The sequence below is a fragment of the Cebidichthys violaceus genome, unplaced genomic scaffold (assembly GCF_023349555.1).
Source record: "Cebidichthys violaceus isolate CVI_PGR_0920_01 unplaced genomic scaffold, fCebVio1.0.p SCAF_1, whole genome shotgun sequence".
NCBI lineage: Eukaryota > Metazoa > Chordata > Actinopteri > Perciformes > Stichaeidae > Cebidichthys > Cebidichthys violaceus.
Window position 1 is genome coordinate 5,948,489 of NW_027176262.1, and position 23,787 is coordinate 5,972,275.

At 41.9% G+C, this 23,787-nt stretch overlaps 1 protein-coding gene across 13 annotated transcripts in view; it reads left to right on the forward strand.

Annotated features, from left to right (window-relative positions):
• Window positions 1-23,787, forward strand: part of gramd1bb (GRAM domain containing 1Bb) — a 97,614-nt gene that overhangs the window by 26,154 nt on the left and 47,673 nt on the right. For 8 of the 13 annotated variants that reach the window (XM_068707715.1, XM_068707751.1, XM_068707694.1 and 5 more), the window contains exons 1-2: window positions 18,044-18,430; window positions 22,233-22,276. In XM_068707715.1, the coding sequence (XP_068563816.1) occupies window positions 18,416-18,430; window positions 22,233-22,276 (59 nt within the window). In that variant the 5' untranslated portion in view covers window positions 18,044-18,415. Of the gene's footprint in view, window positions 1-2,428; window positions 3,626-9,320; window positions 9,411-11,478; window positions 11,500-13,357; window positions 13,385-18,043; window positions 18,431-22,232; window positions 22,277-23,787 lie in introns of those variants that run through there. The other 5 variants (XM_068707804.1, XM_068707815.1, XM_068707824.1 and 2 more) reach the window with 4 other exon arrangements.

The window sequence follows — 23,787 nt, forward strand, 5'->3', positions numbered from 1 at the left end:
ACAAAAAATCAACACATACAAATCATGGCAGTGGCTTGAAACGACACGCTTTTACTGAACCCTCATGCCCATATGCTCAGCCATGACATCACCCGCTCATGCGGGTTGTGCCGGTGCGATGCCAGAGAACGACCTGAGGCTACTAGAACGTGTGAAACTGTAACAGGAAACGTTGTCTTGCCATAATTAATGCATGACGTTTCCCCACCTCCACGCTCAGCCTCCGGGTCAGAGTGTCTGTGTGTGTGAATATTCACATATGCAGGTATGTCAAGTAGTAATCGGGTAGAATATTAACTTCTGGACGTTTTAGACCTTACTAATTTAAAAATTGTTGACAAATGTTCCGTTTTCGCACTAAAGTGCGATTAAAAAAAACATAATAAAACCAGCAAATCTCTCTCTTAAGTTAGAATTTGAAAGGTTCTATTTTACCAGGAATGGGGAATCTGCACAGTGAAGTGCACAGTTTTCCTGTGCCTGTGCTTTTTTAAGCTCTGACCTTTAAACAGTCCAATTGCTTTTTAGTCAAATATTTGCGAATGAATCCGTGCTGGCGAGACCCAAAGTGAACCCTTAATATTTGGCTGGCTATCTCTTATTACACTGATAGCAGTGTTTGCATTTACAGTTTTATCTACAGTGCCTCAAAATGGGTGGTGGAAACGGAATAATCTGCCCCTCGTAGCTGATTCTAGTTCAAGACATTTATCTGACAAGTACATCTATTGTATTTGCAGTTATTGCTGGGCTAAATAAAGGCCCATCTCCAAATGACTTCTAGCAGTAGCCTAGCAGTCTCAGTCATGCCTCTATCTGTACCATAGCATTGGTTCTACAATGCTCCATATCTACGCTGATATTTTGATAGCTGCATTAAGGTCAGTGTTCAGAGTTGGTGCTTGTTGACCTCAATGTTAGAATGACTTATGTTGTAGTCCTGTTCTGCATTGATCTTCTAGCCAGAGCACAGTATGTGTTGACATAATAGTACATTACTGTTAGTTGTATCTGTCTGTTGGCCACAATCATAGTTTATATATTGTGTTACATCACATGACACTCAATTTATTTCTTGACATTGAAAGTAATTTGTCTTATTGTATTTCAGCAGCTCTTGAAATCTATTTTTGAAAGACTAAGATTCGAGATGCAAGATATTAGTTTTATAATCACTTAAGCTGCTTGGCTGTAGCTGTAAACCCCTCTCCCAAAACCGTTTTTTTTTTTTTGTCTTGGCCTTACAGTATCTTCGTCATATCCCACTTCCACTAAGTCTCTTGGATAAACTTAAGAGCTGGCCTTTTCTCACTTGTCCCATTTAAGAAAAGGCTTGTTCATGCTTTCACTCCCTCCAGGCTAGATTATCACACGGTTGAGTTTTCCTCTTGAGTGAGAGCAGCACAACGCTTAGATTTACAGTAGAGACAATGTTTGATCAGATTCCAGCTACACATCAGCCACATCCACATTTATGATCTTCCAAATCTATAGACAGTTTCAGCGGAATTGCATTGCTAGGCAACCTACTGGGTTCATGTTGACTTCTCGTCAGCTGAAGTCATTCACACGCACCGCAACGCACATATATCGTTGCTTTGCACTGCAACAGGAAATAAACTAGGACACATTTTAAATGTTTGTGTTTACTACTTTAAAATGTGACATCCCGGAGAAACTTTTTGGCCTGATTTAGAAAAACGCATCTCAACTTTGTGGACATTTTATTTCTTAGCTTTAATTGATTTATTTGATTGGGAAATAGATACAAATTCTTACTTTTAGCAGTAGCAAGTGGTACTATTAGGGTGTATAATATTCTGTATTTTCTATCTCAGTTGGCATTTAAACGTTATATGTAACTGCTATATGTTTGTCATCTCCTAGATGCTCAGCTGAGAAATCGTTTGTGCAGAGCAATTATTCTAGTGACTCCAATAGCGTAGGCTTGTAGAAGAACGCAGATGGTGGTGTTTACTATCGACTCCCACTCAACTCTGATATCTCTTGTGTTCAGTGGCTGTGACATATAGAGGTTGTCTGTTATCTCTGGTTTTGTTTTGAGGTATTTCGACAATGTTTAATTAAAGGTCTCTGATGAAGGTGTTAGGGGTTGTGGAACTTTGGCCGGTGCATGGTGATGAGTAGGCACAGCAAGTTAAGTAGATCAGAAATAGGTCATGTGAGCATGAGTTTGTTTGTGCATCCCATCAGATGTGCTGCTTGTTTCCTGTGATTGGTTCTTGTGGCATTTGGCTCTCTGTGTGTGTGTGTGTGTGTGTGTGTGTGTGTGTGTGTGTGTGTGTGTGTGTGTGTGTGTGTGTGTGTGTGTGTGTGTGTGTGTGTGTGTGTGTGGCTGCTTAACGTCATCATCACCCTCAGCCTTGCCTTGTACCTTGCCGTCCTATCACCTCCCTCTAACCTGTAGGCATTAACCGCGTGGAGACGGCGACGCGCCGTAAGACGGACCTCACCCTCCAGCATGGGCACAACCCGGGCCGGCCGTGTCTTCCTCTGCTGCAGCAACTTCAAAATGAGCCCAAAGTGACAACAGACAACCGTCCCGGCCTTTGCACAACATCAGCACCAATATTCAAGGGCTAACAGTTGGTGCCTTACTCTTTAGCGTTAGCAGTAGCAGCTGAGGTAACAGCGTTGGCAGCTTTGGACAGTAGCAGAGCCAATGAGATGTGTGTGTAACTTGGCCTGCCTGTCCCTGGGGAGGACCAGCAAAGGAGTTGTGTTACACTCACTGACGGACCTTATACATGTTTCATCTGCTGCTCTCAGAACAGAAGGCCCCTTTGTTATCTAATCCAGCCCTCTTCTTCCCAGCCTGAGAGACTGAGTTTACTGCCACAAGACTGCTCTTCAGTCCGTCAGCCAGCCACTGAGCCGATGCATATCAACCAACAGCTGAGGAGCAGCAGAAGGACTCGGTCAGGCCCCAGATATCTGCTATCAGGACTTCTCAGCCAGTCTTTCAATCCATTGGCTGGCATGTGGAGAGGGATTTAAAATAAACAAGCAGAGCTGGGGGGGGGGGCAGTGTGAGGTACACCAAAGATTGTCAAGGATCTAAATTGTGCCTCATCTCTTCAGCACGAAACCTCAAGTTTTCTGTAGCTAACAGCCCTTTAAGCTGCAGAACTGCAGCATTCGCAGTTCTTGTAACCAAGAATCTCAAAGTGTTTTTGCACTTTAGAAAGCCAGTCAGGACCATGAGTGACACTCTTAGACCCCCTTCGCTTCAGGTGAGCGTCCCAAAGGATGCTCCGTCGTATTCGGACGGAGGGCGCAACGCGGTGTCGGACGGCTCCATGCGATCCAGCTCTTCCACCCCGACGCTGCGGCGCAAGCGCTTCAAGATGCGGCGCATGAGGAACGTGCCCAGCGAGAGGGAGCTCGAAAAGGGGCGGCTAACCGTCGGTCACCTCAAGGCCCGTTCGGGCTCCAAGGAGTACCTCCAGCTGCCTTCCATTGAGATCACGCCGTCCAGCGATGAGGACGCTCTCTCGTCCTGGTCGAGCTGCTCCACGCCCAGTGCCTCGCCGCGACGCAAGCGTTTCCTGCTGAGGAAGTGGCTGAAGGTTCGACAGAAGAAGGAGCAAGGCAGTGAGAGCAGGTTGGTATGGGCCCTCCCTACTCACCCCTCTCCTCGTTCCCCTTTCCTCCCCACTTGTCCCCTAAAACCTCCATGCTGCTTCAAGGCTCCGTGCTACGTGCACTAATGTGTTGTATCACTAATTGAAAGAGGGTTAAGTTGTTGTACGTTTAGACTTGTGTGTCGCTTGAGGTTTCTTTTCACCTTTCAGAGATTGATGCTTGATTAACAGCATGTAGCTTGATGACCACACACTTTTAATACGAGAGATAGTTGCAGTGTTGATTTTTCAAGTGCTTTTATAAGATTTTTCATTTTATCTGAAGCAACACACGTTTTTAAAAAATGATTAATGTAGCTAAACAAAATGCCATCCGCTCTGTGTTCTTGTAAATGGATGGATTGAAGTTGTCCTGGGTCTTTTCTCTTTGTAACACTGTTGTCACAAGTCAGCAGTGATCTTTTTAGCGTGCGTTCCCCTGCGTCTTTTTCTACTCACTGGTGTTTTAACATGTGTTTTTTATGACTCAGCTGTTTTGTAGTAAGTCTAGTGTGACCAGGTTAACTTTTGTACTGACATAGGAAGGCCAGCTAATCGGTTTTCTAAATTTAGGATGGCTTAATCTTTGTTTTTTTAATTGTTGGGCTCTAATCTTGTTTTTTACATATGGATCAGGGAAGGTCAGATCAATGCATGTGAGGGTTCGAGAGCCTAACTTAGATTTAGGTTAAGAAGAAATGTATAATTGGCACATTTCAGCTCCTAGATTAATGGCAAAGATTGTTCACTCCAGAATGGATTCAGCTGACTGCAGACCTCTGCCCTGGGGTCACCAAAGGTAACAGGTTGCTTCTTCTTGGGAGCATAAATACACACACGGTAGATAGTGTGTGTGTTTGAAACAAATGGCTCAGGTGAAAATGTAAGACCATCTGAAACTTAAAAGGTTGTCCCGACAGCAGGACTAGAGGAAAGGTCGAGGGCTTTACAAAATCAATAGGTCTCTTTCTATGTGAGATACACTGACACCTGAGAGACGGTATGTGATGGTGGCACTATAGAGGAAAGGTCATGGGGGTTCAGAAAGTCCCTTTCAGAGTAGCTTAACCTTCCTCATTTAAACATGTGAAACTAAAAGGGGCACTCAGAGAGCGCAGACCTCCTCCTAGCCATACCCTATCAAAAATGTTGTTTGAATATTTGCTCTTCAAATATTGCATATTATATCCCTGGCACCGTGTCTGGTGGCTGCGAGCTACAATTACCTAAATAAGGTGGCAGCTGGCTGGAGGGGAATAACTTTTAAAGTTTCCCACTTGTTGTTGGCTGTATTGTATGTCATTTCCAGTAAATGTCACAATATAAAACGTGTTTTCTGTTTAAAATGAACCAACGTCTGAAGATGGCAAGTACCACTCACCCATTTTTAAGTCGTTACGTCTCAAGTCTGATCTCGAGCGCACAGCTGATAGGTGCGTGGCTGCTGTAAACTTTGGTTTATCGGCCCCATTAAGATCCGCTTCAGTGGGTTCTTCCTTGGCCCGTGCCACACCCTTCCACCAAGATTCATGGAGATCTGGCCAGGAGTTTTGTCCTAATCCCGCTGACAAACAGAAAAACAAACCAGCCGAACCTTGGCGGAGGTAATGAGCATGTGCAGATCGAAGGGTAGTAGACAAAAGGTATTATAAATAATTACACAATACTTTCAATTGACTGTAATTAAAATCGTGGAAAGACACAAAGTGAGATGGAACAAACGTACTTGTACAGTATGCTATGCCAAAAAACTGAAGATTTCAACCAATGTCATTTTTATTTGCAATGTGTTATCTTTAGCTGAATGGAAGAAAACATCTCTCCAGAGGGATGAGTGCACAACCCCTGACAGTATCACCGAGTGCGAAATACTGTCGTTATCCAGCCCAACACGGGTCTAACAAGCGTTTAATACCACGCTGTGGCGTTAAGACGACATGGCGCCTCCTCAGTTTGCGGCTTGTTACTAGCTGTATGTATGAAAAAAATCTACAGGCTTAAAGCAGTGTGTGGGAGTGACATGAATAATCCTGATCTTAATGTTAATCTTCACTTAATTATTGATATAGGTTTTGTCATGCTAAGCTGCGAGGGCACAGTGTGCTGCTGTTCACCATGTTCTCACACTTAGTTAATCCACACTGTCGCCTCCATTCATTTGTTAATGTTGCCTTGTGGGCAGTTTTTTTGACAACTAAATATTTAATGTAAGAAATAAGAAATAGCAGCTTCTGGCTACCTGATTTAGTCGAGGCACCTCGTGAACGCCCATTGGCTCCGGTGTGAAGGCCGTGCAGAATGTGGGGCATGGTTATCTGTGAGCATGAGTAAACGGGAGGATGTTCACTGATGAAGTTGGGCGTGAGAGCACCTGCAGCAATGCACAGCAAGGCAAGTTTATTTATGTTGCACCTCAACAGCAATTTAAAGTGCCTGACATAATGCTAAATAAGCTAAAATGGTATGAAATAGAATAAGCAAGAGAATAACAAATGTAGCCAAAACAGAAGCTGTCAGTCTGTAGTTTACTGTTTATCTCAGTGTGTTCTTTAAACTGCTCTGCTGGCTGAGGCAAAGCAGATACTGACTGAGGTCTGAGCTCTTCATTATTGATTATTATCATAAATAAACGTCACTCAGGAATGTTATTAATTTAATTGACATGTTAGATTTGTTTCCAGTGAGATGTACTTTATATAGTGACTTTGCTGTTGTAAACATTATTGTTTCTGCTCTAAAAAAGACATTAAGTTATATATATAAATTATAAATAACTTCTAATCCTATATGTTGATTGTTTATGTCAGATTGTCAAAAGTTACAGAAATCGCCCGATATGCAAGTACAAGTATCAGAAAGGCAGAGAAATGGTATCGGAACATCACTATTGACATATGTTTAGTAAATACTAGATGATATATTTTGAATATCTTGCAATTTTTTTGTTGACTGGACACTGGACAGCTTCCAGCAAGGATGACATACATGGCTGTCTAGCACTTTGACTCTTAAGTATCAAATCAGGGTTCATGACATAACCAAGTTAATATACAAACATGGCAGAGCTTTTAAATTCAATCAGAAGCTTGTGGTCTGTTCATATCTGGAGGATTCTGAACAATGAGCAAAGGTGTTCTGCTCATGGAAGCCATTGAATTGTAAGTATTCACTTTGTTTTATTTTAGATCTACAGTAATTATTAAACGGTATTAAGTAAATGACTAGAAGTTCAGCTTCCACTTTACTTCATTGAGATAAAACGCTGTGCTATTTTCCGCCCAGATTGGTTTAACTTTGTAAAGCTTTTGCGATGGAGTGTCCAATCCTGAGGATATATCACCGTTTCTGCCCTGAGCTCAAAGTGGAGCCTGGTGTCTGGTCAGTAAATCCTTCTTTGTCCGGCAGACATCACTGTTGATTTGCCACTCTAGCATCTTAATCTTGTTATTCCAGCCTTGTTTCTGTTTTACTTTCTGTGATGTGTAGGATGTGTGTGTATGTAAGATTGGGAGTCTAGAACCAGTGGAGTTTTGCTGTTCTGCGGGCTGATAGTAGCAGGGCTATTTTGAGGAGGTGAGGCAGTATCTTTCACCAGGCTTCACTGCCTCCACCTCATCCCAGCATTTCAATATTTCAGACGCACAACCTCACACAAAGCAACTTAAGAAAACAAGAAATCCATTTGAAGAAATAGCAATAAGTCCAGCAGCTCTTCAAGCTGCTTCCGCCCTGCAGCAGTAAGATGATGGAGATGAACTTGAATAGCTTCCTTAGTTCAGAATCTTTCAGCGATTGAACTTCCAGGTTGTGCAGAAAGTGAATTAAAACAAAACATCTGTGCAATGTTAGCAATTCTCCCAGTGTCAGCATGGATGAGAGCGAGTGACGAGGTTCCATCCATCACATTAAAAATAAACGTTGCATAAGATAACTCTTGACAATGTTACTGCTTCTTAATGTATTTGAAACTACAGTAAGGACAAGACGTTCTTACAACTCCCAACACATTAACACCAATGACAGCTGACTGTTTAAAGACCATGCGGCTAAGATGATGAGAAGATGCAGTATGATTCAGATTTGGATCATACTTCATCTCAAATAAGTGTGTTGCATTCTGTGAGCACAGAGCAGCTGTGTTGTGCATTCTGTATTGGGGAAGAAAAAGAAACAAATAATGCATGATCCTGTGGTTTTACTGTATACTGTGGATTGCAGCTCTGTCTTAGAATTCACTGTATTTTGTTGCGCCTCCTTGCTGTCACGTTCAAAGTGCGAGTTTCAAGCAATTGTGTAAGAGTAATGATTAATTCATCGGAGGCCCATGCCATGTCCGCTTTGTCCTCTTGATTTCAAAAGGACATGCACTAAAGGAAAATGATGCACTCATGAACACTCACGCATAAACCCTGAACAAACGCATCTGCTTTTACGGCACATCTGTCGTCCCCTCTGAGAGACGCACTGCACCTGCTGCAGAAGAGGCACGAGCTGAGCTATGAGGGAGTGGAGCTCAAGTGATGTTGACTCTTTCTGAATGACTCCACTGATCGTAGCTTGGCTCTGTCAACATAAAGTATCAGTTCCATAATGTATCCATCACAAATGCACCGACGGTTCTGGATGCTCCATTTGAAATATGGTGCTATATTTCACTCCACACTACTCATTTACAGTCTAAAATGCTTTTTAAAGCTGACTTTTACTTAAAGACACAATGCTTCATTTTGACAATAAAATTAGTATTATACTTACTTTAAAAAATGTGTTTAATGCCACACCAAAATAAGGAAAAACTGCATTTTTAGAAGTTTAAATGATGGGTAATTGCTTATATAATGATTGGAAAACTATTTCCAGCGTGCATCTACATCAAAAGTATCTTAACCTTCAAATTCAGCTTTTTCGTACATTCTTCGTTTCCCCTCCCACCGTGTGTGGAGCGTTGCTTCTGCAGAGTTAGAGTGAATTAATAAAGACTTTTCCCAAAAGACTGGCTTTATTCTTAAATGTCAAAGTGTGGACAGAATGACAGAAGATTCTTAAAATAAATAATCTCTCTTTTTCTTTTTTTCTTATGCATCTTAAACGTTGACCTTTTGACAATGAAATGAGAAAGTAACTGGATAACAAATAACTTGAACTGCTGCATGTGCTTTTTAATGGAAAGTAGTGACAGTCAGGTACCTCCCAACAACTCATGCTTTTTTATCTGTTAATGATTCTTATATAATAATAATATTAAGCTTTATCTTTTTCTTAGCGTATGTCATATAGCCCCCTCTAGTGTTATTACTGGATATGTACATGAACAGTGTTTATCCAAACAGAACAAGTTGCCATATACAGTGTATTTGACTATTGTGTGTGTAATACTTGATTTGCAGGATCTTGAACAGCTGATGTTAGGCCCAGTGTTCATTCATGACAGAATCTGAAGTCTTTGCCCTGCAGGGGACAGATACATGTAATGTCAAAAATTAACTGAGTTCAGGAAATACGGTTTATTAATGCCATGTTTTCTTTTCTTCATGTTTTTTCGCCCTTGTATTTCTGGTTTGCAGTGTCCAAATGTCTCTTTGCAGTTAACATAGTAACTAATGGAAAGCTCTGATTCGTGAGATTGCTCCGGCTGTAATGATTGACAGCCACACGTTTCTGTCATGTGCCATGCAGCAGCCAGCAGAGCAGCCAGCAGAGCAGTCAGCAGAGCAGCCATGAAGATGACGGCACTCGCTTCTTGGTTCCATTAATCCGAGAGGAGAGGTGAGCAATATGTGTGTGTGCGTGTGTGTGTGTGTGTGTGTGTGTGTGTGTGTATGGTCTCTGTATGGGCCTCATTCTTACAAGAGATTCTCACTATTTTAACTGTCACTAAAAATCTAAATCAGGGGATTAAATCCAGGAAACCGGATTTTACCGTGGTCATTCTGTAAACTGGATGCTGGAGATAAACAGCATTTGTTGAAACTGTTCATCTTCTCTTATTTTGTACAGCTATATCACAGTAAATTCAAGGCCAGGGTACATGCAGTTCAGTTTTTTCTGTGTCTATCTTGTCAACCTGTTCACAGGTAGATTCATGCTGCTGGGATGAATAATCAACTCAAAATGTCAACGTATTCCCTAATTTCTGGTCACATCACCATAGTTCTTGCATGCATTCCCCACTAGGGGGCACTTCCGTCATACTGGTGCACTGATACATAGTTTCATTGTGGCTTTTAATTTAGATCTACTTTATTTTCCTTCACACTACAAATTCAAGCCTCTAACTAGCTGACGTGATTGTTTTTGGAAAAGTGTTAGTCTGTGCACATGGAGTAACGTCAGTGACTTTAATGAGGACTCCAAAAAAAAACAGAGGGTGAATGAACAGTTCTTTTTCCAGGTACCTGCCCATAATAGGCATATAATAGTGCCCATGTGTAACTACGCCTACAGTAATTTCCCCATAGCTCAGTTTGAGTTGGAAGACAGGCAAGACAGGTGTGGGTGTGTGTACCTGAAGTAAAGCCATGCAGCCAGGATGAAACTCAACGAGCGTTTTTTTTGCCCGACAATGCGACAGGAAAGTAGCATTACTGAACTTTTTGTATTGTGTTTTCGGTCTGAAATACAGTTATGAAACGCAGTATGAAGAGTAGAGAAGTGAAAAGTACATTGCACTCATCGAGTCTTTGTTCTTGTGTGTCCTGCAACCCATTTTTCAGGGTTGGTGGTCTTTGATTAGTTTCTGTCTTTTGGGTTCCTTTTCTAGCAAGATGGTTATTGAATGGTCCCAGATTACTTTAAACAGATTGTTGGACTAAGGACAACCCGTTCACCAAACCTCAGCCAAATGTAACACCTTTCATCTGCTCTTGGTCTGTAGCACTACATCAGATAAGCACAGTATTCTTACAAAAGAACTCAAGGCAAGAAAATACAGAAATACACCAAGATTTCTTCTGTTTCTCTAATCTCATACTTTTGTTGACGCAAAATTAGCTTTTTTTAGCATCTGCAAAATATATATGTGGTTAAAAAGTAATTTCTATGAACAGATTCTGCATTCATATGCAGATTTTGTCAGCAACGGGACAACATTTTGGTGTGAGAAGTGTTCTGGTTCGTAGTCTGAGCAGTATTAACCTATCAGGTTAGAGCAGGCTTCGGTTGAACGCAGGTGGACAGTCCGTGAAAAGAGAAAAAGAGGTGGAACCCATTGACCTAAATGCAATCTCCGAACCCACCAGCTATCGTCTGATGATGATTTAGCTTATTGTTTGATTAAAAATTAGCTCGTAAACTGGCTTCTTGTGAAACAATTCAGAATATGTAGCCTCTTGCCCCCTGACTGATTGCTGATGGGTTCTAAACTGGGTTACATAGTTACTGGCTGCACAGAAATGAGGCTGCAGCTGCTGCTGATTTTGTCATCCTGGATGTTAATGCTGCAGGAATACCTACTTTATCAAAAAAAAGTGTCGTAGGCATGCTCTGATGAAAAGAGAAGCTGCGTAGGAATCCTCTTCGTCTAGCCTCGTAATAACCACCCACTTAGCTGCCATGAGCTCTGTATTCCTGTTCACTACACCTCCACTCTTTCTCTCCGTCCCGCACTCTTCCCCTCGCTCTCCTCTCTCTGGCTCTCCCTCCCGCGCACTCTTTTCTTTTTTTCTTTTTTTTTTTGCGCTCGGCATCGCCACTCGCTCGATTTAGGAACAGTACCTGTCAAACCTATGGGATTTCTCGCTGCTCTTCTCTTTGCTGTGCTGGTGATAGCTTGTGACGGGCGTCTGCAGCAGCTGCAGGGAGAGCAGCGTTCTGTAGCCGGCTTTAGAGGGCACGGAATGTCATGTCTCCTCTGCAGGTAAAAGCAGCCGCATCTCTGCCCGGAGGCTGCACCGCTGCCTCTCCACAACTCTTGCTTGTCTCCATGTCCGTCTCGGTCTTGTTTCTGCTTCTCACTGCGTCTGTTTCTGTGTGTCTTGTGTGCTGCAGTTTGCTCAGTGTGATTTGTGCAGCTGCATTCTCTGGGGGGGGGGGGGGGTGACGGCAGGCTGCCGGCTAATGTGTACCACTAGCTGTGATTTTTCTTTTTTAGCTGCTTTTGCCAGATTATCAGCTCATCAGCTCATCCGCGGTTTGGTTCAGGGAGAGAGGCTGGTGGATTTCGGGTGATGACATGAGGACAAGTTTGCTCCTTTGCCGTCGTTGTCGTGTTTTTCGCATCTGATGCTTCTGCCAAGTTTAACTCCACTAGAGCTGCAGATAGTTATGTAATGTGACAGTATGACTTTGCTAAGACAGTGAAATATGACTCATCAGTGAAGATGACGCAGCACATGATTGTGAGTTATGAATCAGGATTACACACGGAGACATGCCATGGCAGCGTAGAGTATATATTTATCTAACTACTATAGAGTGACACTAGATAATATCTTAGACAAGATATGAATGAAACACAAGGCGATTTAAGAAGACAGAAAAGACACGCATAAATAGGATTTCAAAGGAGTAAAATAAAAGTTAGATAAAAAGTAAGATAAAATACAATAATACAGACTATTATTTACAGTGCGGCAACAATGCAGTGCTAACTATGAATACATATTATATGATTTAACAGGACTGAGAGTTGCAGCAAATCACAAGTTTTCTTGGAGTTTGTTCCACATAATGCAGGTCATAAAAAGTGAACGCTGCCTCTCCGGAAGCTGGCAGTTCAAAATGGAGCAGCAGATCAGAAAAGTACTTTGGCCATAAATCATTCAGTGCTTCATAAACCAACAGCAGTATTTACTTCTTTTTTTTTCCAACTATATGACAAACAGGACCCAGCGTAAAGATCTGAGTACTAGAGTGATGTGATCCACTTACTGAGAAGTTTATTAGCAGTGTTCTGGATCAGCTGCAGCTGCTTTAAATGTTTCTATTGAAGTTTAGGTGTAAGTCCATGATTATATCAAGACTTGGTTTGTGGTCTTTAACATTGACTGAGCACTGAAATTACAATTATTTCTGTTTTATCTTTTGTTTAACTGGAGAATTACTGATATAATGATGATGATGCAATTACTTGATGCTTTTAAGGAACTGTAGTCTCCTGATATCTGAATAATCTGAAATAGTGGGAGCTCAAAGAATGGAGCAGTATATTAGCAGGTGTAATAGCAGAAAAACTGCTACAATATGAGGGAATGTCTGTGTATTTGCCAATGACTACAATTTCTTCTGTCACCCATAACTGGATTATGAGCTGGTTAATGAATGCACTTTATAACATATTCTTACATAATGATACAGTGCATTATTAAGAATGTATTAACTGTTGATTCATAAGTATGAATTTAAAACTGATTATATCAGTATTCATGATTTCAACTGGGTTGGATAATTCTTATGAAAATACTATTTATATACCAATAATGAATGCTTGATAGGAAGAGTGGCAATAATAAAGATAAAACATGTATTAATATCTGCTTAAAATGATCTCCTAATTAATATATTATGTGTTATAATCCATTTATTCATGGTTAAGATACTGCTTAAAATGGTAAATAAAGTAATACCCAGTAAAAAAAAAAAGATTATATATATTTATATTATTACTATCGTTGCCGATATTCAAAGTGGTGATGTGGTGTGACCTAAAGCAGAACTCAGATCAGTGGAGTCAGTGACCCATGACTGAATTCCCTCTCCTCCCTTTTCCTCTGCAGGTCTGACAGTGCAGCGGACAAAATCAGGTAAGTCATGTCTCTGAATCCTCTTCCTTTACTTTCGGAGCGTGAGCGCGCAGCGGCTGCTGTGTGAGCGCTCATCGCGGGGCAGAGATACAGCGGGGCCGGCCTCGCTGTCACCCCATTTGCCCCGGCCCGCCCACCCCGCATGTGACACAGATTTGAGGCTTTGTCCGCCGACCAAGGTGTCTGAATGCGCTTTACATTCGGAGAGGCCTGCAGTGAATACAGTTGCAAGCCACGGAATGCCATTGTTTGCTTTTATTGGACAAACAGCACCAGACACAAACGGGGCTTTTGTGAGTTGGACACCATTGTGGAGCTTTTTAGCTAGCCGGCCGGTGGCAGGTCAGCACTGTGGACACACACCGTGGGCTCGCTCACTGTATCCTTCAGGGTGTGAAGGCACTGCTGTCACTAGGGACACTGTGCCTTGGCAAAGGGGTTCAAGGCACAAGCTGGAAAGGTGAGTGATAGGTGATGTGTTTAGTCCTGTGGTGCACCACAGGGGAAATGTTGGAAGAGGATTTTCTAAATAGCTGGTCTTCTATGCTTAACGTGGCGGAGGAGGACTTGAATATGCGTTGATTTAGTATCACAGTTCATACTCTGAATTTACAAAACATTTAGGACGTCTTTTCCAGTGCTGGGTTTCAAATACATGTAATCTAATCTAAATTGGGACAATACCTGTTGAATTTATTTACATCTCCTCCTTTGTGACTGGTACATTATACTGTCAGGTTGTTTTTTTATATATAAAATAAAGGTTAGTTTGATATCTACATTTATTAATTCTGTGTTTGCATGTTTTTAAAAATTATGTCTGGTGGTATCCCAGCACTGATTATATATTGTGCATTTTGTAAAAGAAAAAACGTTTTGCCATCAGAAGTTATATTCATGAGGCCATAACTACAGAAGCTCTTTGATTTTTTGTGTGCGTGTGTGTGTGTGTGTGTGTGTGTGTGTGTGTGTGTGTGTGTGTGTGTGTGTGTGTGTGTGTGTGTGTGTGTGTGTGTGTGTGTGTGTGCGTGCGTGCGTGTGCGTGTGTGTGTGTGTGTGGTATACCATACCATGCATGCAGTGATCAGGCGGGAGAAGCGGTGTTCATTTGGCACATTTTCTGAGCTGAGTGGACAATGTTATTTTGGTGCATTTGTGTGTGTTAGAGCTCTGGTATGTGTGTGTCTGGTTTGGTATGCTTTGAGTGGTCAGTCATGCGAGATGGGTGACTATCAGACCGGGGCAGGTTCAAACCACTAGGAGTCTCTGCACTACACACAACACAGTTTGTGTTGGCCGTGTACATCAGCTTTCGAGTCAGTAGCCGTGCAACGTAAATGGAAATTGAGAGGAAAGGCAATGTTTAAACTCCAGTTGTTTCAGTCTCTAGTTGAAATGACTTTGCAGATACAGCTTTATCCTAATGTTGAGTGTGATACGTATGTGCAGAAAGTCAGCGATTAGATGAAATGATGTTTCTTTTTGTAGAATTGTTGGGGTACAAATCTTGCAATATTTGTTAGTCCCCGTCCACTCATGCGTTCTGATTTTTGTTACTTCTCATAGCTGTTTGACCTTCACCACGCAGAATGACGTTTAACTGGAGTTTGACACTCTGTTTTCACATTCATCTGCGTCATTCATCAGAGTCATTGGCATCTAAAACGTGTATCTTAAAGTATGATTTTTGTGACGTTACAACTTGGAAGCAAATCACTGACCAGTGTGTAACTTCTACAAGTGTGACATGTGAACGGTCTATTCAGCAAACTAGGAGACATCTTGTGTCTAAAATGAATAATATCTGCATATTCACAGATTATGGATTTTTCAATAGTAGAAAAAACAAATCCGACACAAATTAATATTCAGAGCAGTTTTTTAAGAATGCTAATGCCCACATATATTGCTGACTTTCACCTTTACAAACTGTGGAAGTTATTCCCTGCACTGTTCAGACCAGGTGCAACTGCAAGCAAAATTGTCTGTAGAGTGTTTTTTCCTCCAGTTCTCCTCATAGCAGAAACAAGAGCGCCCTTCTGGGTGACAGTTAAAGCTTCCATTAGAGGGTGGTGTGAGTTAGACCAACCAGGTGTAATCAAATTGGAAAAGGGTATTTTTTAAGCCTAAACTTTGATGAAACACATCAATGCTGGTGATGATATTGACCTTTTTATTTTTTTCATGGTTGAAAACACCATCTACTGTTTTTTAAATCAGTCCTAATCTTGCAAGGCCAATTCAGAGGCAGAGGTTACTGGGACTAATCTACATCATGAAATAACAGCATACTATCATTACAGTCACAGCACAGCTCGTTCAGCGCCTGGCTGGTTACAGAAATCGAGCCGGGAGGAGAGCCAACGGCAGATCTGGAGGCCGACACGTTTGGGTACGCGCTGGCTGAATTTGAGTTGCTGCAGTCGAGATGTCAGCTGGTGCCGCCCTCCTCCTGACAAAGTAGTCTCCCATTGGCAAGGAGCGAGGCGGAGGGGTTGTGATTCTTGTCTAATTTGTGGTCTGATAAACAGTAAATCCATCAAATTCAGTGCCCCATGCATCAACGCTATACTTCCCAAGCCTCTGTAGCTGGCTGTAAACCGTTCTGTCATATTTGTCAACGCTGCGTCGAGGCTTTCGTCAGTGGCCGTGGTTTCATCTCTCAGCCCCTTGCCCACTTTTTTGCATTTTTTAAAACTATGCAGTGGACTTAAACTCAGACTAAGGGGTGAAGGTACACTTTCATGTTTCAGGCTTGGTATGGCTGAAACTAACTGGACTGAACATGGAACTGCTTCTTTTTGGAGTGCGAGGACTCAGCTGAAGCCCAGCTCCTTTTCTAACAGTGAGCAGAGCTCTTTTTTTCGATGAATTAAGCAGCATGAATACCCGTCAGCCTCATACAGTCACTCAATAGTGAGCACACCATCTTCCATATTATAGAAAAATGTTGTTTAATTAGCTGATATGATGGCCTTGCAGATGAACTGAAACTGTAGTGCGGCCTTTTAGCCAAGGAAAATTACATTTAAGATGTATGAATCCCATATGAATTCCTGTCACATTTTATAATTTTGATAATACATGAAACCCCACTGCAGGTATTTCTTAAGTGGTCATGAGTCACAGAAAATGCATGAGATCGATAGTTAGTTTGGTATAAAGCTAACTTTAAATAATGCATGCTAAAAAGCCCTTTGGCTGGACAAAGTGGAAGTGCATTTGGAAACTCTGCAGTTTGCATGTTAAGAAGAGTTGGAGTCAGTTGTTGTCGGTGTGTCTGCAAGGCAGACAGAAGCTCTGATGTATTCTATTGCTGATAAAATAAGTGGCTGCTAAGTCAAATAATGTGACAGTAGCTGATCTTGTCTTTATGATGGGTATCGAGCTGCTGCTGAGGTTCTCCTAAACAGTCCCGCGCTTTACTAGATGCCTTTTCTGCCTTTGTTCTGATGTCCGCGTTGCTCTTCCGCCGTCTCAATTGCCGATTTATCGATCATCGTCTGTGGTTTGAGACATTTGCTTCCAGTGATGGAGGTCAGCATAATCCGATCTTCCTCTTTACTTTGTGCATGAGCCTCAGAAAAGCAAGGATCCAACATATTGAGAAAATGATACTCACAAATAGACGGGGTGGAACAGGTTTCTCGTTCCCAATGACTTTCAAAAAACGGAAATGATAAATCCGTACAGTCGAGCATAATTCACCCAAGCCGAGATAACATGTTTAATTATCATCCAGGTCAGAAACTTCACTAAAATCGTCAAAAAATTGTCCTCATAATTGTTCTAATCTAGTATACTTCCTGTAATAGTGTATTTATTTTTCTTTACTTTTGTTGTCAGTTCGGTGCTAATCTCTTCATCAAATATTCTTCATTCATTTCTCTTTATTGGCCTGACATGGATACATCTGCTGCATTGTTGTTTTTGGTCTCATCTTATTCTCTTTCTTTTTTTTGGAGATATCTGATTCCTCTTGGCAATCCTCCCTAATGATGCCCGTAGTTTCACACCTGTCAAGCTTCAGCTGCAAACAAGATGCATCCAAATGGTTATTATGATGCTGACAATGATGCAAGTGTGTTTTGTTTTTTTTTGCTGAATTTGGGTCATGGGCTCTGCGGGGTAGTTATGTCTGCAAGATGCTATGTATTCATGACGTAGTTGCGATCCCTTCTCCATATTCATGTGTGCGTTTGTGCGCGTGCAGCCACCGCATCACTGATTGTGCTCCTCACAAAAGACGTCGCCGCGGCGCTGTGGTCGAGCACCGCGAGTGCATGCGTGCAGCTTGTAGCGCAGACGGAGGAGGAGGAGGAGAGACGGAGAAAGTGAGGGGGAGCAAAGCAGGGGAGGGAGGCTGATAAAGCAGGGAGAGGAGGAAAGGAGGTGAAGGACCACCCTTATCGAGCATAGGCGCTCGCACGGAGCCTACCAAAGGGACCTTCCCACACACACACCATGGCCCGTCGGCCAATCAGAGAGCTCGCATCCCTGACCCATCCTCCCTCGTACAACTGCTCATCTATGGCTCAGCGAAGCAGATGTGAGGAGATGCGGTAGGAAGCGAGGCTGCGAACCACCTGGACGGAAAATTGAAAGTCACTGTGTTTTTGATATATGGGGGGGGTGGGGGGGGGTGGGGGGGAGACGGCGGTTTGATAACAGCTGTGAGGAATTGTGGGCAAGGAGGAGAACACTGGTTTTGATATGTTGGTGTCAGGGTAGCGGCGTTCAGTCAGTCTGGACATCCTGCGGCTTCTTGAACAGGCGTTCTAGCTTAACAAGTGTTATCTGTATCACCTCTGTTTGCAACTTTCAGTTACTGAGCCGGTGACATTACTTTTCCCCTGATTGATTTTGGATGTGCCGCATAAGAGAGGAGGACAAGGGGGATTTTATGAGGCTTGGCGATGATGACAAAGCATGCCGGACAAATGACAATCTGACAAGGAAACAGCGGGACAGAGGTTGAAGAGAGGCCATGAGAGCCAGGAGAGAGGCCAGGATGGTGTCTGCCTGTTCACCATGCACAAACATAAGGTCAGGTCTGATTTCTGTTACCTTTCTTTTAGCCGTGGCACTTTCTTATTCTGTGGTCTTGAGTTTCAGCACATTAGCGGACATGCATAACGGATGAGATGCATGAAATCTAAGTGAAATGAATGTGTTATTCATGGCAGACCTTTTGATATTTGAAAAAAAACAGTTACAATAACAATGTCAAGATTTACATTTTTATACAAGAGATAAAATAGATTCCAAAGATTTAAATACAGGCACATCTTAACATCTGAAATCTGATTTGCACAGTTAAAAGAAACCCCACCCTGGTTTATTTTCACCTGTACTACTATACGTACTATGTAATCCAGAATTGACTCTCTGACAACCGCTCTGTGATAATCCACTGAATTAAGTGCTGATGTAGTTTCCACTGCCCAAATCACATGACTTGAACAACCCTGCTATTGTTCTGCAGCTGTACCCTTTTCTGTTTGACCTTTGCTGCCAAAATGCACCCGCTTTCTCTCCGTCCACAGCAGACTTTTGAATACCAAGTACATTATTCTGACTTGTCTAAGAAATTCAACAAGCCTTTTACAACAAGAATAATGTAAAGGTGCATGTTTAGCTGTTTCATACATTCAATACATAAAGCTGTGACTCTATGAGTGTTCCATATATTTATTCTTGTAGGTACGGCAGGTTTTATGTTAGTTTCTGACTGGCTCTGCAAATTCAGTGTTACAAATATTCTCTGTCAGCTTTTCATTTCTCCAGCAATTCCTTCAAATAGAAGAAATGTGTCAGAAAGTATTAATATAAAACCTTAACCTGATGAATGCAGGGCGTGGTGGAAGAAATCACCTTATGTCAGTGTTCCCTGCAATATACACCCCCCACACACACACACACACGTTTTGAGTAGAAGGGATTTTCCGGCTGGCTTCAAGGCCTCCTAAATCTCCGCTGTGATCTCTGCTCCCCAGGTCCATTAGGGGCAATTTGGTTAGATTTACTGTGCCTGTCGATGGGGATGCGGGGCAGTCCTAGAGCTGCTTTAGGTTACCACTCTGTGATGAATACTCCTGGCAGGCATTACTGTGTTACACTCGCATAACTATCTCTGCAGCCCTGTCATGAATCACGAATGATAGTCATTAAGAAGCGAGGGAAGTGCTAGTAGCTCAAGCACACTTTGATTCATTATTTCTATTATGAGACCAGAAAAAAAAATAGCTAATTTGCTTCTGTGGGAAAAAGAAAAAAAAAAAAAAAAAAAAAGAGAGAGATTGCTGGCTTAAGAGTCTGTGTCAGATTCGTTCCATAAAATGGACTCACCTTTTTTAAAATGGTGATTCTAATAGTGGCACGTCATTCATACAGTCAGCCATAATGTGTATCTATTTTTTTCTTTGTTATCAACATTTGTCTGTCTATACAAGTCAATTTTACATCATTTAAAACCAAAAGAAAATGAACTTAACTCTGGTCCAGTCTCTTGTGCTGATGGTCAGTGAGATGAACGCCTCTGACAACACTGTCCATGTAACCACTGAATTAAAACACACATTGTGTGACAATCTGTGGGCTTTCCTATTTATAGCTCTAAAATGTGAGTTTCATTTAAGGTTGATTATTATAATTTTTCTGACAGTGTTGAGGTGATTAAACATTATTTCGAAGTAATCAAATAAATGAAGGGATGCTGCTTTAGATGCAGGATTTTAGATAAAAACAGAACATATGGTTCTTTGTCTGCAGACTCTAAAGTTTTGGCATGGGTTGATTAGAACTATTTCAAAAGGGAGTCTTCAAGCCATTCTCCGTTTCCCAAAAAAATGTCCTCTAAAAAACTTCCAATAATATTTTCACAAGTCTGAACCGGAGTCTTTATCATATCACAGCCTGTATTTTGGGCCAGCTGTTGACGTCCCTCACTGTAGGTGATTCATTAAGTAGCTTGTCTGTCTGTCACTGGCACAGCCACTCACTGCTTGTTGTGAAAGGTCTTGTTTTCATGCTAGGTGGACATCTGCCTCACTGGAGAGTTACGGGAGATATGTCATGCACATATGTCATTTAATGGCATGAACTAAACTAAATTTAGACCCGCGTTTTGTCTTTTTGAAACAAATCTGCGCGTTTCCGTCCTCAGTTGGAGCTCAAATTGATACCAATCCATTCGTCATTAAGCCCACTTAATGCACTGTCTTAATTAATGTAGTATTGGTTGCATGGGGAATTTGTGGTCTGTGAGGTAGTGAAGCTGGAGTTCATTCAATCCATTGTACCACTCAAAATAGTAACAGTATGTGGGCAATGGTGAGGAGACTATACGGAGCAGGGTAGAGCCAGTCGTAATGCACATCTAGCTCCCCCTGTGTCAATCTGAAGTGGGCCGTGTGTCTGCATCCAACAGGACTTTACCGCTGACTAATCACAGGGCCTCCGGTGATTCGCGCTGTAATTCACATATGTTCATCAGCAAATCAATCCAGCTGATCATGCTAAATGTATACATCTCTGCCCCAGCAGGCCAACATTTAATCTGCAAATAGGCACTCTTCTCCAGATGCATATCCACAGGGAAGACATTTAGATATTTTGTAGGTGGAGATCAATCTGTCTTGTTAAAATTAATAACACAATGCAGAGCTGTGGAGGATTAACGCTAAACTCTAAAGACATCAACTGTCAAATTCAGTTCTTCGTGGCAGATTGCCGTCCTGAAACATATCCGTCTTTAATGGGAGGTCCGTTTTTCTGGTTTCATTAATCAGCGGTGTAATCTGTCTCCTCTGCATTGCCTTCCACCGTAGCAGACATGATTGATTTCCCCTCTAGCTGTTTTACAACAGGGGCCATGGAGTGTTCTAACTCAGGGCTTCTTCTGTTCCTCTGCTTCCTACGTTTGTAAGAGAACAGGCACTCACAGCCAACATTTTCAACATCCACTGTGCATTTATTGTGAGTCTATCAAGCAGCAACACAGCATTTGGCTAAAAATGTTAATGCTTGGGTGTTTGATCTCAAAAAGGAAATTCCTCAGTTAATACATTTCCTCTCATTGAGAAAATGTTAAACTTCACTCCCTCACTGACAGGCATAAGATCTGTGGTTGTTGTTGCACAGCCGAAGGGAACTTCTCAATAGGTGCTGGGAAGCTCGGTCAGGGGTAAAGGAGTGGGAAGAAATTGCTTTGACTGGAGAGGCAAATGTATTATCAGGTGCCACAGCAGAAATGAATTGATTGAATAGATGGAGGAGTGGTTGAGGGCCTCTGATCACAGTGATTCATGGTACATGTGGGCGCTCTGTATTGAGTCACAGCAGCGACAGCACTCTGCAAGCCCAATAACACATTGCTTTACTTTAATACGCGCGCGCACAAAGACACACAAAATGCGCACGCATGTTCTTTTGTGTGAAATGTTAGACGGAAACAATTCTCGTTTGCTTTAAATCGTCTGGATTGCAATAAGACTAAAAGTAAATGTCAGAGCTTATATTTACGACCACGCTCAGGGCTCGCCATTTGAACTCGAGCGCTCGCCAAATCAGCGTACCGAGGTGGTTTCTGGTCCTCTTGAAAGTAAAGTGTGTTTTGTTTTCTTACCAGGAAACGCAAAAATAACGGGTTCCTTACCTTTTGTGAAGACCAGAGACAGTTTTCTGTTTATTTAGTCTAGGGACTTCTGGAAACTGTAGCAGACGTGAGACATCAATATCAGTGAATTTTAAACTATTGCGCCAACTGCCATCAGGACAATCACGTCATGAAAAAGAAAAGCTACTCTACCAAAACCTCTCATTCACTCTTCTCTACCCTCACTGATAGGCCAAGCAAAAGAAGTGGAAGAAACTGATATGGAAACCCCAAAGGTAGGATATGACTCACCAAGCAAAAGACACTCCACACATGAGCATTAACATTATATGGCCGCTTCAAAGATAATGAATGTGTATTCTATATCTGTATATTCTCCCCCTTTTCTTTTAATTAACCTATGTTCTCAGTCTTCAAGTCATGTGATTATCTCGTCGTAGAATGTCACACTTGCATATACCAAAAGAGGGAGCTGTTTCATTGTGGCATACTTTATATACATCCCATAACTGCATCTACGACTAGTTCTTCTGGTCCTCAGATTTCACAGTGTGTGAGATCCAGGAACAAAACTGCTGTAGCAACATTTACTGAGACATTGTCAGCGTTGTCCTCTGCAGGAGCACCGCAGGGTTAGAGGTTGGGACACTGTAGTCCTTTTGATTCCAATATGGCCAGGTTGTGGCTAAAATATGACTACTCACTGCATTGCTGCGAAGGGCAAGACTGTAGAGAAACTGTAAAAGTCTTCAATAAATGGGCACGCCACCGATTTCACAGGATTAGATCACTAGTTCGGAGGAGTTCTACTGAGCCTGTGAAAACAGTCATATATTGTCTTCTGTTGCCCTGGAGGAGCTTCGTCATGTCTGAGAAAATAACCCTGACGATGTCGTGATGATCGGCCCATAGATGACACATGTATTACATAAAAGCCTGTGTTACAAACTGGATTTTTGGAATTTGAAAGACGCACACGTTCTCCACTACCTAGTTGCATTATGGGAAATGAAAGATATTTTTGAAGCTTGGCACATACTTGGGACGAAAAGTCCGATTTTCTTGGACTCCATCGAATGGATTTTAAACTTTCACATATCTAGTGAGTCCTCCAAATTATTTAAACTGTAATATTATATTGCTGGAGTACCTCTTAAACATTGAATTGGATTATATTATTTTGTTGTCTTTTTACTGTTGTTTATTACTTAAACATACACTTTCAAAATCATTTTCTCAATATCAATATGTCTGTAGACTTATTGCTATTGTAGAATATGTCTGTAGAAACAGTCCTCTCATATTACATTTCAGTGTTTCAAGGGTTTTAGGAGCGTGCTTCTGTTTTCAAAGTACAGATGAGTGACACAGAGAAAGGCATTTCATTGACAGTTCTTGCATTTTGAGACATCATTGAGTTACTTGTGTTCATTTGTGTATTAATAATGTGCGAGGACTACCACAAAACAAAAGTAGTATCATGGAAGAGACTGAAAGGTGTGTCTGCATTGTTTGAACTTGGAGTATTCACATCAACTTTGTCTTGGCTGGACAGTAAGAGGGCCACTGTGAGTGGCTGTAAAACATGACTGAGAAAAGTATGGTGTGTGGCTGGAAATGGAGCAGTTGATCAAAAATGCTTTAGACATGTTTCATATTAACTTATGCTTCCCTCTGACAGATGTGACTTGTTGGTTTGAGAATGGAGAGACTTCCTGCAAGGAATCCATAAAATATATAAATCTTTTTCAGTCTCTTACTCAAAGGCACGTTAGTGTGGTGGTGG